Source organism: Thermobia domestica, chromosome 14 (genome assembly GCF_964235325.1).
Source record: "Thermobia domestica chromosome 14, izTheDome1.hap1.1, whole genome shotgun sequence".
Taxonomy (NCBI): Eukaryota; Metazoa; Arthropoda; class Insecta; order Zygentoma; family Lepismatidae; genus Thermobia; species Thermobia domestica.
Window position 1 is genome coordinate 121,693,859 of NC_137467.1, and position 14,431 is coordinate 121,708,289.

General features: G+C 38.2%; 1 protein-coding gene across 6 annotated transcripts in view; it reads right to left on the reverse strand.

Annotated features, from left to right (window-relative positions):
• Positions 1–14,431, reverse strand: part of LOC145670308 (nucleoporin p58/p45-like) — a 102,585-nt gene that overhangs the window by 15,799 nt on the left and 72,355 nt on the right. For 2 of the 6 annotated variants that reach the window (XR_014128255.1, XM_081738785.1), the window contains exon 10: positions 10,127–10,182. The exons of 3 other annotated variants lie outside the window; for them this stretch is intronic. Coding sequence is in view for 2 of the 3 variants with exons in the window: in XM_081738785.1 (XP_081594911.1) it covers positions 10,172–10,182 (11 nt within the window). In the remaining variant the exon portion in view is untranslated. Of the gene's footprint in view, positions 1–10,126; positions 10,183–10,458; positions 10,539–14,431 lie in introns of those variants that run through there. One more of the 6 variants, XM_081738783.1, reaches the window with a different exon arrangement.

The window sequence follows — 14,431 nt, forward strand, 5'->3', positions numbered from 1 at the left end:
AGAGTGGGCCAATGGGTCATTTGGGTGGTGGGTGATACTGGATCATAGTGGGTCGTGAATCAAATTTTCATTGACCCACACCATTTCTGGTTAAAATTGTACTAAAGATAAGAGGCACCGAAGATGCATGTCGGCTATTATGCTCAAATTTTGCACATAGATAGTACCCCACCAGAGAGCAATAAATCTAAAACGGTTCACGGTATCACCTCCTAGAACTCGAGATGTAGAGGTTTGTCTGATTGGCTAAATTAAGACGTCAATGATTTATCCATCAACAAGCAAGCTTTTTATGATCGTTTCCGTAGGGAAATCAGAAGAACACGTGCCTAGTAATCGTAATATTGATAGTTCGCGTCCACCCCGGGGTATTTGTTTTGTGTTTCTTTGACTCACCTAAATATAAACAAATCACACATATAGGCATTTTAACATATTTTGGGAGAGTAATTTTGTGGTTCGTTGTCGTTTCATCGCGTCTCTGCCGCTGGTAGTAAAGTTTTCAAAATGGAACTGGGGCCACCGCGGATTGTCGCTGCGGGGCCACCAATTTTTGGCGAGAGGTCAATAGTTGACCATCTGTAGTCCACCGACGCTTACAGCTTAGGGTAATGAACGATGTCTTTGCCCTGTAGACGTCATGACTACCGACGTCGGCAGTCAACTAGCTTTTAGTATTCCTTTACTAACCATCTATCGTTCATGTTTATACACGGTGTTGTAATAATAATAATAATAATAATAATAATAATAATAATAATTATTATTATTATTATTATTATTATTATTATTATTATTATTTGTAGTAATAGTAGTATAATTGATAATAGAATAATTATATTGTCTATGTATTGTCTAGGTAGGACTACACAAAGGATTTGGCTCGTTTTAGTTTGACTCGACTCTAATCCGAGTCGAGTTGGAGGATATTTTTCGCACCGAGTCCTAGAGTAGACCTCAAAGATGTCTGTTTCGAGTCGAGTCGAGTTTCAAAGAAAAGTCGCTCGTGCCCATCCCTACTAATGAGAGCTTAATCGGAGTTAAGCGAAATCGAAAGTCACACTATTTATCTAAGCGACCCCGAAAACTATGAATTCGACACTAATACCGATCATTTTTTAGCAATCTTTTATATGTATCCCCCTCCCATTCACCGTAGGTAACCCGACAGCACTCTTTTTCAGACTATAAGAAATTTGGTTAAAATTACTCTAGGCCAGTGGTTCTCAATCTAATTCCTATCACGATCCCCTTTTATCACATCCTCTTGCCAGCGACCCTTTTATAATTTGTGTTTTATAATAAGTTTGTGTGGGATTTTTAACATACCTATTTCTATAATAGTAGAATCCATTTCTTGTTTATAGTGAACAGTGCCGTGGCATGGAAAATCAGCGCTCGGGGCGAGAGTATACGACGATGTCTCCGTACATATGAGTGAGGTCGACAGACTAGCTGCGAAGCGCCACCATGGTTGGCACGAAGCTCAATAAAATTTTCAAAAGTAAACTCTGCCTTTTCTTGATTTTGAGCACATTTTATTACGTTTTTCCTTCTATTTTATACATGTGCACATGCACTTTCCTATAGGGATGCACGCGAGACGCGAGAAGTCTCGTCTCGTCTCGCATTTGCGATACGAGACACGAGACGAGAGTGAAAATTTTTTGCGAGACGCGAGACGAGACTAAACCATGCGAGACGAGACGCTAGACGAGACTCGGTTAAGTCTCGCACGAGAAGTCTCGCAACATTTATGAATTACATTTAATTGTATATTTAGTAATTTTACATTTATTGAGTTTTCTAAGTTGAGCGTTAATGCCTCCAGGAACAAAAAAGTGATTGGGGCAATAGACATTTTATGAGATTTATTATTAATCAAGGTTAATTTTCAGAATTAAAGTCTTCTTTAGTTTCTAAAAAAGAAAAGCTTTGTAAATTGGAAATTTATTACAGCACCGATTTAGGACTTTATTTTGCGAAACAAACATATACACGCGGGCGCGCACGAATACATGAACTTCTATTTTTGGTCTGAAAAGCGAATAAGATTCCCTATTGCTGCGAAATTTGATATTTCTGTTGTTTCTGTCTTTTTCACATTACTACTAGCGATTAATGTTGGGGGATGGCGGGGAAATCCCCTCTCGTCAAAGTTTATCCCCGGCCCGGCTCGCAGAAATAACATGATATTTTTACATGGAATAAGTATTTTCTTTCTATATATTTATCAAAAACATCCCCCTCTAGTTCGGAAGCTTAATTCAAATACTGGTTTGGCAGGATGTCCCTATTGGTTTCGTGGGAGATGGTAGGAATGGCCCTATATCTGTCAGTAATTTTATTTTCTAGATCTGGCAGTATAAGTTGAAAGCGAAAGTTGATAAAATGCGATAATCCAACATTGCTGCAAGCCCAAACAAACCAAAAGAATTGGGTCGTATTGTGTTGTGAGGAGTTCTTTTGTTGTGTACAAGCGCTTTTGGTGGTATAAAATCATCTTTATACTGGAAAATCACCCTTCAAGGAAACGACCAAAACGTGTAAATGTTGATAGTGGCGACGATATTTTAGAAGAGGCAAATATTGCTGGAGACCTCTAAGCTGGAAAACAATGTTGGATCCAGCAACAATTTATGCTGGTTTTGCTGTAAATTATGCTATTAATTTGACGAAAATTAATGGTCCAGCGATCAAATTCCAGCACAACTTTTCTCTTAATTTGGAGCGGAGGGGACACAAGTTCGGATACCATATTGAACTCTAGGTTCCGTCTCCTTAGGATGTTATGAACATTCATCCCATGGAAAGCAATGGCAAACCACCATTCACCTTGCCAAGGGACTTTTAGGTCAAATACCTGCCTTCGGACAGAATATCACATCATCATTCATTAACAGCCATAGAATAACACATTGCAAAATTTTGACCTAGAATATATGCGAGACCATGCAAGAAAGTCTCGCGCGAGACGCGAGATGAGACTCAAAATTTTATGCGAGACGCAAGACGAGACTTCAGATTTGCGAGACGAGACCTTACGCGAGACGAGACCAACGCTTGAGGTTGCGAGACGAGACTTTTCCATTTCTCGTCTCGTCTTGTCTCGCGTGCATCCCTACTTTCCTAACATGAGTAACACACTTCCTACGAAATTTGTGCCCCCTTTTTTCGGCGCCCGGCATTGACAGTGGATACAGTAACTGTACTATCTATATTCCCAACGACGAAGGTGCTGGTTCAAGATGGATGTTAAACTCCTTCTTTGAAGAGGCCATTAACGTATCTGATCTAAGCCCACAACTTCTTAACCAAATAATAGAATGATCATGCTACAAGTCTTTGCAACTGGTTTTCTGTAACGAAGACTTGGACAAGTTCTGCCTAATGAGGAGAGAAGAATATCCTGGTCTGGTATCTGCTGCTTTAAAAGTAATAATTCCATTTGCTACATCGTACTTGTGCGAAAGTTTTTTTTTTTTTCATGGTAAACATTAAAACAAAGACAAGAAATCGCTTATCAGTTGAAAATGGCTTCATAATGTTCGTCACGAAGATTGAACCGGGCATTGCTGCACTAGTGAAATTACACCATGCTTAGGTATCTCATTAGGTTTCAATTTTAATTATATTTCAATGTGCAGGTTTTGTTCCATGTGTATTTTTCTAGTATTTCTATATACAGTTCTCATTAGTATCATATCATACGTCTTTCATTTAAATTCATTTTTAAACAACTCTGCACCCTTTGACAATGTTCAGTAGACTTATTTTTTATTGTTCTGTACAGTATGTATAAAAAATAAAAGTATGCTTATCAGAACAAAATTCAAAATAATTTCCGGTATTAGATTCTAACTATATTTATCTCTTCCGCTTATCTTCGCGACCTCCTAGGGGCCACGACTCCCAGGTTGAGAAATCCTGCTCTAGGCATACATGAGTTATGTTGGAACATACATACATACACTTTTATATGTATAAATACAGATATGAGAGTGTTGAGAGAGAGCGATTAAGGTATTACCGCTCTCAATCTCTTCACCTTACTTTTGCGATTCGTGAATTTCTTACGTGACAGTTTGGGGCTAGCTAGTTTTTTATCTTGAACCACGATCCGATTTTCGATATGCTCTACCTAAATGCTGTAATGCGAATATTGAGAAGTTACCTGCGTATGAAAATAGCTGCAAATAAATACATTACATAACTTATTTATTGCTATTACACGATTTTCTTAGTTTGTATTTAATATTCACATATAACATACCGACGTTCTGTCAATGCCTCAAATGTTATATTTTAAAGATAAGAATTACTTATGTCGTGAAATGATATGAATATATATATTCAACTGATATATACAATTGATGAATTGTAATGTAACTATTTTACATAATTTTCATGCATTGAGGAAAGTAGAATATCATAAAAGAATCTCACCTGAACGAGTATCGAAATCACGATTTAAACGCTCGGGGTGTACCACTGAGCTAACATTACCGCTTTTCGGAATCTGCTTCTGAAATATAACTGAGCTCATACGTAAATGCTCTTTTCCGTATGGAAATCACAATGACGAAACAAGAGTGTGAATACATAGTCTCGAAATATTGTATCATTAAGTATTTCAATCAATGTTCTTTTTTTCTACACTTAATACCATTTCAACATGTCTTATTATATTTAACAGAAGGAAAAACATATCTCTACATTTTTTCCCGATTGCTAAGGTTGGCTTGGAGGTTCGAACCAGCAGCTTTAGTTTACTGTTTTCCGAAGATACTCGAAGTTGGACTTCGAAAGTGTTCGTCTCAAAACAGCTATCCTCGTATCGCTCAATCTGTTTGGTATATGGTATATGTTTTTATACGTATAAAGTCAGTATTACAATTTATTCTTTAAACAGCTTTTCGTATGTATTAATATTCCTTTATAAAAACTGTTTTTAATATTATTATTACGGCGCACCATTTTCAGATTTCTTTTGCGAGTCGTTGACCAAGTCGTTCCCCACAATAGGCGTGTCGTGCAAGTAACCAATCACAGTCAGGTACTAGCTTTTACCTATTGCTTCCTGCTCACAGCTCAGAACATTGGTAACTATGGATAGACGTACAGCAGTAATTGCTTTATGGGAGTTGGAAGGCTATTCTGCAACTGCATCTAGCAGGCGAGTAGGTGTCCCAGCCTCTACAGGAAGGCGATGGATTCGGAAATATGGTGCTACAGGTCAGACTGGTAATTTACGATCTCCTGGTCGTCCGCATGTGTCAACCGAAGCCGAAGATGCGAGATTAGTAAACGAAGCCCGGTTAGACCCACTAAGGACGTCTAGACAGCTAAGGGAAGCTTCTCTCTTTCCTGGTAGTAAGCATACAGCTCTGCGAAGGCTTCGTCATGCTGGGTTACGTGGCTGTGTTGCTGCCGTGAAGGAAAAACTCTCAGACGACCACAAAATTTACCGTCTCGCGTTTGCACAGGCGAATGTGGGTCGCAATTGGGAAAACGTAGTTTTCTCAGATGAATCCATATTCACAACTTCAAATGAGGGACGCCGTTTTGTGTATCGTCCGAGAGGCACCCGATATGACCCTGGATATGTGGCTGCTTGCAATCGCAGTGGCCATGTATCTATTTCATGTTGGGGATGGATTTCCAGTCGCGGAGCAGGACAGCTTCACAGAATTGAAGGACATCTGGACAGTGCTCAGTACTTAGACATTATGAGTAATATCATGGTGCCATCTGTACGAGTATTTCAACCTAATGGTGTAATTCAGTTCCAGCAAGACCAGTCGCCAATACATACTTCCCGTGTGGTTCAGGAATGGTTCGCAGGGCAGCCTGAGATTGATTTAATTGACTGGCCGCCTCGTGGAGCAGACCTCAATCCCATAGAAAATATGTGGGCAGAAGTGAAGCGTACTCTAAGGGACAGTTGGCCTGAGGCAGATCCACCAAGAACTCAGGATGACCTGTGGCATCTTGTTTCCGGAGCATGGCTGGAGGTAGGGGAAGGAGATAGATTTGTCACCCATTTAATAGATTCCATGCCCAGAAGAATGGAGCGTGTAATAAATTCAGAAGGGTCTTGGACACAATATTAATGTCCCCGCCTTAACTCCCGAAAACAGCCCTTTTCAGGGCTACCTAAACGCTTCTGAAAATATTTCTAGAAGTAAACCACTCCTTGTATCCGATTTCAGTGCAATTCTACTAACAAAAAAAAAACTATAAATCGCTGCAGGCTTTGAACTCAAGACCTCTTCATTACCAAGCCCGTACTCTACCAGTGAGCTAACATGAACACTCAATCCTAACACGATTTTCAATTTCTGGTATTCGATGACAATGATGCTCATATACTTTGCAAATGGTGTATTCAACTTGGGATATTCCGCAACACACACACATAAACAAAGCGAGAGAGAGAGAGAGAGAGAGAGAGATGAATATGTAGAAAAGCATATTCAACGTATTCGAATGAGACTCTAAGTAACGACATTCCGTTCTAAAGAGAATTTGTGTTTCTTCCCGTGACGTTAAGGGGATCGGGAAAAATTATGTGTCTTCAAGCAGGATCCGACTTTGGATACTCTGTTTATACACTTTCTATATCCGTAGGAATATACTGTATTTCACGAATGTAAAAACATGCTGTAATGAGAATATTGAGAAGTTACATCTGTATGACAAATAGCTGCAAATAAATACACTACATAATTTATTTATTGCTATTGAACGATTTTCCTAACTTGTATTTAACATTCTCATATATATAATACCGACCTACTGTGAACACCTACCTATCTCAGATGTTATATTTTAAACATAATAATTACTATGTTCTGCAATGATTATGTGATATAAATACAACTGAGGTATTTTAATGTAATTATTTTATATAATTTTTCATGCATTGCGGAAAATACAATTTCATAAAAAAAAATTACTGACCAAGATGGGGACCGAACTCGTAACCTTAAGATTTGAAATCCGACACCTTACCAGTGAGCTAACACAAGGATTAACGGAGACATGCTTCTAGCGAAACATGTATAACGTTTCTCAAGATAATTATGACTATCATATCCAGTACAAACGCTGTATTTGTTCTACTTTGACTTTTATTTTAGTACTCAGGCGATAATTATGTTCTATGTCTTAACTTTGAGCATTCTTTTACATATGGAAAGATTCTTTAACGTATCTAAATGTTCAATTACGTATGGAAAGCTAAATGACAAACAAGAATGTGGTTTCGAGGTGGTTTCGGGAATGTGGTCGAGGAGGAATGTGGTTTCGAATTAATACAAGGTTTTGAAATATTGTATCATTAAGTATTTCAATCAATGTTGCTTTTTTAAACACTTGGTAACAAGTCTTATTATATTTAAAAGAAGAAAAACACATCTGCAAACTTTTTCCCGATTGCAAAGGCTGGCTTGGAGGTTCGAACCTGGCTTACTTTTTCCCGAAGATACCCGAAGCTGGACTTAGAAAATTTTTTGCCTCAAAACACCAATAAAGAATGCGCTCAACCTTTTTGAGACAAGGTGTACCTTCCCCAGGTTCTTCAAGCAAGATGGTGCACCTCCCCATTATGGCATCCAGGTGCGTCAGTTCCTGGATGAACAATTTCCTGGGACGTAGACCAGTGGAATGGCCTGCCCGATCACCAGTCTTAACTCCCCTTGACTTCTACCTGTGGGGACATGTGAAGGCTATGGTGTATGCTGTGAAAATTCGTGATGTTCGCCATCTGGAGAACGTATCATAGTTGCCTGTGAACAAATATCCCCAGAAACCTTAATACGTGTCCATAGCAATTGGAAGAAGCGTCTGAACACGTGCATTGCGCAGCACGGACAACATGTTGAGCACATTATGTAATACGAAAGTCACACCTGCAATTGCGGATAACTGTTTACCACATAAAGATAAATGCATTTTGACTTCAGATTCGATTTTCTGGTGAAATTCTAGCCTATGATCATGTATCACATGACCCACGTAGCGTTTATAGTAAAAAAGTTAAATTCAAGATGGCGGTCGTCTGCGTAACCTACGCCAGAAAGTGTCCCCCTAACCCTCAAGTTCACCAACCACATCAAATTCGCTGAAAGTATATCCATTTGGATTTTAATAGGGGTGGTAACAGACTTTTGAGACACCCTGTAAATTGAAGGCAACAGTGAAAATATCCCAAACATAAAAAGCACAAATTTCACGTTTTACAAAAAAGGGGTGAAGATCGACCTTTTCCTGTCTGACAGTCATAAGAAGTACAAGTATCACAAAAGTCAGTACATCATATTAATGTGAAGTTCAAATAATAAACGTTATCTACGTAACATGCATATGAAACAAATTGTAGCAAGTCTAAAAAAGAACCCCGCGAATAAAGCATGGTTGACGTTTTATCAGTTTAAACGTTTCTTCGAACGTACAATAATTTTAGTATGAGGCGCTTCATGAACCAAACAGCACGAATGCTTGTTGATAAGCTTTCATGAAGCGCCTCATACTAAAATTGTTGTTGCAAGTTCGAAAAAATGTCTCAACTGGCAGAATAACAACAACCATGCTTTGTTTGCGGGGTTCTTTATGTGATTTGCTACAATATGTTTCATATGCATCTTATATAGACGTAACGTTTAATGCTTGAACTTCACATTAATATGATATACTGAATTTTATGAACACTTTTATTTTTATGACTATCATCGGCGGAAAAAGTCCGATCTTCACTCACCATTTCTAAATCCCATATCTATGGAACCATAGTACACAAACGCTAAAGTTGCTACCTCAACAAGCCCAAATAGAGTACTATCTGGCCCAAGAGAAAACTCAGCTACCTCAAAGTTCTGTAGGGCTGAGGTGAATCTGGCCCTAGAAATTTTGGGACGCTGTATCTCTGTTATTAGACTAGCCCAAACGCTGAAAGTTGCTGGCCCACCCGGCCCAAATGGAGTACTATCTGGCCCAATAAAGATCTCGAATTTTTTTAGGGCCAACTTCATGTTGCCCATCAAATTTCAGGAAGCTGTAACTATGTTCCTTGAATTGCCCAACTCTATATGATGGGCTAGGTAGCCCATCACGACTATTGCCTGGTTCAATAAGAATATCACCTAGATTGAAGACGGTACTGAAGACCACCATAAAAAGCATTAATTTCACGTTTTACGAACTTTTATAAAGAGCCCACATCTCTGAAACTAGCACAGCCCAAATGCTAAAAGTTGCTAGCCGAACCAGTACAAATGAAGTACTATCTGGCCCAATAAAAATCTTGAAAGTGAAACTAAGCAGACCTAGGAATTGTAAACATTGAAACAAGCATGGTTCATTGCAACTAAGATCGGAAATAATGGTGTACTAGTTACAATTTAAAAATATTTACTGTTACTCATTATAATTATCTATTGAATTTTACAGCGAAAGGTGAGAACAAAGGATAGCAGGACTCGTGTGAAATGTGCAATCATGCCTGCAGATTTTACCTGTATGTTCTTATAGCCGAACGATTGTCTTCGGTAAACATGGTTTCGGATTCAATCACAAGCAGACACACTTTGTTGCAGATTCTTAAAACTGCACCCTTAGTCTTACCTGATAAGGAACATGTTTTAGCGAACTTCCTACTCCATACATATAAACGCACAAAAGAATTTAATATATCAGGTTTGGCCAAATTCATTGTATGTTCAAAAATCACGCCTACCATTTCCTACTCTTAGAAATTGTACTTCACCTCTCCGTGAAAAAATATAAAATTATATATATTCATTTATCAATTATATATCTGTTTGAAATTATCATAAAAAATATGATGACAGACGTTTACATGATTTATTGTTTATATTTGTTATACGTCTGAAAGGCGACCATTGCTAATAAGTAACATAGTAACAAATAATTAAAATACAACACTTAACTGACAAATAATGGTTTGAAAGACATCAATTTAAAAAAAAAACGAAGTATGGTTGATTGAAACTTCGTTTAAATATGCACAATATTCTTTTGTATAAACAAAATAATGACAAACAGAAAAACAATTATGTTAAATACATTAAGAACAAAATAGAACAGAAAAAAAGAAATAACTTACTCGGCAGATATGTTTATTATAAACCTAGAACCACTGCATACTACATCAACGTGATACTGAAACGAAGCATGCAAACCAAGTTTACATATTACTTCAACTCTCTTGCTATAAATGAAGATAGATATTACCAGTAACTTGGCTAAAGATGCTACTTTTGAAAACACATGCATTTTTTCATTACTCACATCTAAATGAATTAAAGAAAAAACAACACTAAAACTTATCTACAATACATCAAAATGCTACCAAAAATAATGTGCTATTAATGTAAACTTACTTGCGCCAACATATATTATACATACACTACCAATCAAAAGTCTTCGAATATCCCGGGTTTTTGTAAGCATCTACTGTGAATCTATTAGTTTGGCACGAACTGTCACCATCAAAAGTACTGCTATCAGAGATACACCTATCTAAAGCACAAAATTTGACTACAGTTGAATCGAGATCTGAGACAGACTCCAGCTGTGTCTAAACATAATTCTTAAAATGGAAACAAAACGACAATTTTATATATATATACAACTGCATAGTATAAACGAAACTGTTGAAGGTGAGGCAACATATTAGTCTTGTTTCGAAGATATACCGGATCAATCCAGTGACAGAAATTTAACAAATTTTACTTATTTTGTAGTTCTTTATAACTTGTTGATATATTGATTTCTTAAACGCCCCTACGTATCACATTTTGAAGTGTTTACGATGCTCTCTCTATCTATGGCATTCTGCGCTCAATTGTCACTCAGGGGGAGCGTGTATGTATTATTTGTTGTTGCTATTCCAACCAGCAACAATGGGGCATATAAAACTATTGCAAACATTTTCCAAAATATGGATTTTTGCCTTTAAAAATGCTGACGTATCAGCAAGGTATGAATAAATACAAAACATATAAAGTTTGTTTTCCTTTCGAAATTGAACCGTATGCCTATCTTTCAAACAAAATTAGCATGTTGCCTCACCTTCCGCAGATTTGTTTATACTATGTAATACCTATTACAAATTGTCTTTTTGTGTGTACACTTTTAAGATGTATCAGGATTTCTGATATCCCGATCGAACTGTCGTCAAATTTTATGTTTTGGACAGGATTATCTGGGAGACACGGCGGCAAAATTCTCGTGCCAAAATAATATGCCCACAGTAGATGCGCACTCAAATCCGGTGTTCCTGGCGGGAGCTCATGTGGTTCGGATTCTATGTTAATCTGTAGTCCACGTTTCATATAGCCTCGTTGCTAAACGGGACGCTAAACTCAAAATCACATCAAATCCGGCATGTTCGAAAGTTTTTGACCGGTATTGTATATAATGAATTACTAGCCAGAAAATAGAAATAACGATATATATATAGCAGCTGTGGCACGCTCAGGCCAAAAGTGCATATAATAGTTTCCTCTATTTTCCGGTTAAGCAGTAATTCATTTTCCAGTCCCGCTTCTGGATTTCTCTGTTCCAACTAACTATACACAGTAATTGAAGTTAATTGGTATGTTCGCTTACAATACAGATAAGTTGTTTGTATTCAATGCGAGCAAGGTAAGTAATCCTATATTATTGCCGCTTGACGGGAAACAGATGTCCAAACATGAAACATATACCAATCAACAGAGCTCATTAAGATGGCCAAAATATAAAGATCGTTTATTGTGGCTCTTAGTGTTTTCCGGGAACGAACACAGTGTAACACACGAACCTTCAGTAATTCTAAAAGATCTCCCTCTCATTTTCTAAAACAGACATAAAAAATATTCCAGCTAGCAACAGTAGCCGGTCCTGAAACCATGATTATATCCCTCCCATCGGAAGGTGGACTCGCGATAGGCTAGATGCAATCACCTTGAAAGAATACTGTGCGTTGTCACTACTACGTGTTGAATTACACAAATTACATACTATGGGATCATTGATAGCAACAAGTGAAACTCAGTAATTTAATAATGCGTATACTGTATTGGAACCTTAAATTAGCAAAAGATGCTGAAACTTACATTTTAAGTTTCCTTACAATTTACATAGATAAATATAAACCTTTAAATTTTAGATTATAGACATGCAACTAGGGGATGTCAAAGAGCTCTTGGTGACCTTGTATTTTCAAAACAACTACAGGGTTTTCATAAAGTCTGGACGGATTTAATTTGCTTATAATTTTCATAAAAATGCTCATAATGAAATCAAATAAAGTGCAAACGGTAGCGGAAGGATTAAATTTTTAGTTGGGAACACTGTTAGATAAGCGGGAACTCTGAACACGTTGAGAGAGGGAGGGAGGGAGGGCAAGGGTCAGTTTCTTACCAAATTCCATCCACTGTCGTTTTCATTGTTGTTTCAATGTTGACTGTTAAAAGTAAGTTGTAAGCTGTATTGGTGTGTGTGTCATTTAAAGAAATAAATAAATGAAAAACTCCTCTGAGAAGACTATTTTTTTTACCGTATCAAAGATGGCGTCGGTGAAAGAGAAAGCGCAATGTGTTCTCTGGTACGCAGAGCTAAAATCACCAATTCTGGTGGGTCGAAAGTTCACCAAAGAGTTCAAAAAGCTGGCACCGACTGAGAGTGCAATCCGAAAGTGGCATGCTAAGTTCTTGGAGACAGGAAGCGTCCTGGACCGTCCTCGAAGTGGGAGGCCGCCAACATCGCCTGCAACAGTGAGCAGGGCAAGGGAAAGCATCATCAACAGCCTACAGAAGTCCATTCCTAGACGGTCCATGGAACTCGGAATTCCACAGACAACCGTGTTTAAGATAGCCAAGAAGACGATCAAGGCCAAAGGTTACAAAATCAAGATAGTCCAGGATCTGCATGATGAAGATTTGGACATCCGGTTCAACTTCTGTGACGCCATGCTCAAGCAGTTGGAACATGGCGACGTTCTCCTTTCAGCCATCATGTTCTCAGATGAGGCAACCTTCCATGTCTCCGGGAAGGTTAACCGACACAACTGTCGCGTTTGGGGCACGGAAAACCCAAAGGAATTTGAGACACATGAGAGAGATAGCCCTAAAGTGAACGTTTGGTGCGCTGTGTCCTATGATCATCTGATTGGACCGTTCTTTTTTGAAGAGGAGACCGTGAATGGAGATTCGTACCTGGATATGTTGCAGAAATACCTCCCCCGCCCAGTTGGAAGTGTGGGGTGAATGAACTGAGCTGGTGCAGATTACAGGTAAAAATTTAATCCTTCCGCTACCGTTTGCACTTTATTTGACTTCAATATGAGCACTTTTATGTAAATTATAAGCGAATTAAATCCGTCCATACTTTATGAAAACCCTGTATTGTGCTTACGGCAACGTCATTGTGCAGCTATTAGCTTAAAGTTTCACTAATTATTAAAACACTCGTGAAAGTAAACCATTATGAAACTTGACAGGGAGGAGGGAAAAACAACGACTCACTGCTGTTATATCCTCTTCTTGGTGGCGAAAATTTCAGTCTCTTGGTATGAATTCATAGGCTCCTTCGTAATGAGTCGAGTTCAAGTACTGTTTCTGGGCGCAATTGCGACAAATATTTGGAACATTTCCACGACATTAACAACAATATACACATGGCTTTAACTTGCAAATAGCTAAGCATTTGACGAACTCGAAATTCTACGACTAATTCTCAACACTTCATTGCCATGGTAAACTAGTTCTAGAGAACAAATTGTATGATGTTCTACGTCCTGGTCCACAGGTTCCTGCGTATAGACTAGTACACTGGCGGCGGATCCACATGCCCGATGTGGATTGAATTGAACAGACGCAGTGGCTAAAAATGTTCACTTAGCAATAACGCTATTCCGAATTTGTCAATCCGCAGGGGTTTACTCCTCGAAGTGCCCTGCAAAGTTCTGAGAACGAAACCTTTTCTCACGAACCTTGAACAGTAAACTATTGTTTGAGTTGTGTACTTAAAGAAATTATCAAAATTACTTGACGTCGGAGTGTTGCATGCATGAACTTTGCGACACAATAGAATTAGCTTGCGGTCGTCCAAGAAATATAATATACAAAGAACATGATGAATAAAAAATTTAGAATCCTTAAAAAAAAATAATTTAGAGCCCTCAAAATGACGATGACAATATCGTCGGCGTTCAGGAAGAAGTCACTAACTCCAATACTAATGGAGTTAGGTACTTCTTCCAGTACGATGACGATATACAAGGTGAAATACACGACATTCTAACGTTGTCAGGCTAGATGTAGCAGCGTGGTTATCTTTAACAATGCCATCTGCTACATCTAGCCTCATAATATGTATCAGAACGTCGTATATTTCACCTTGTATCTCGTCCTCGTACTGGGAG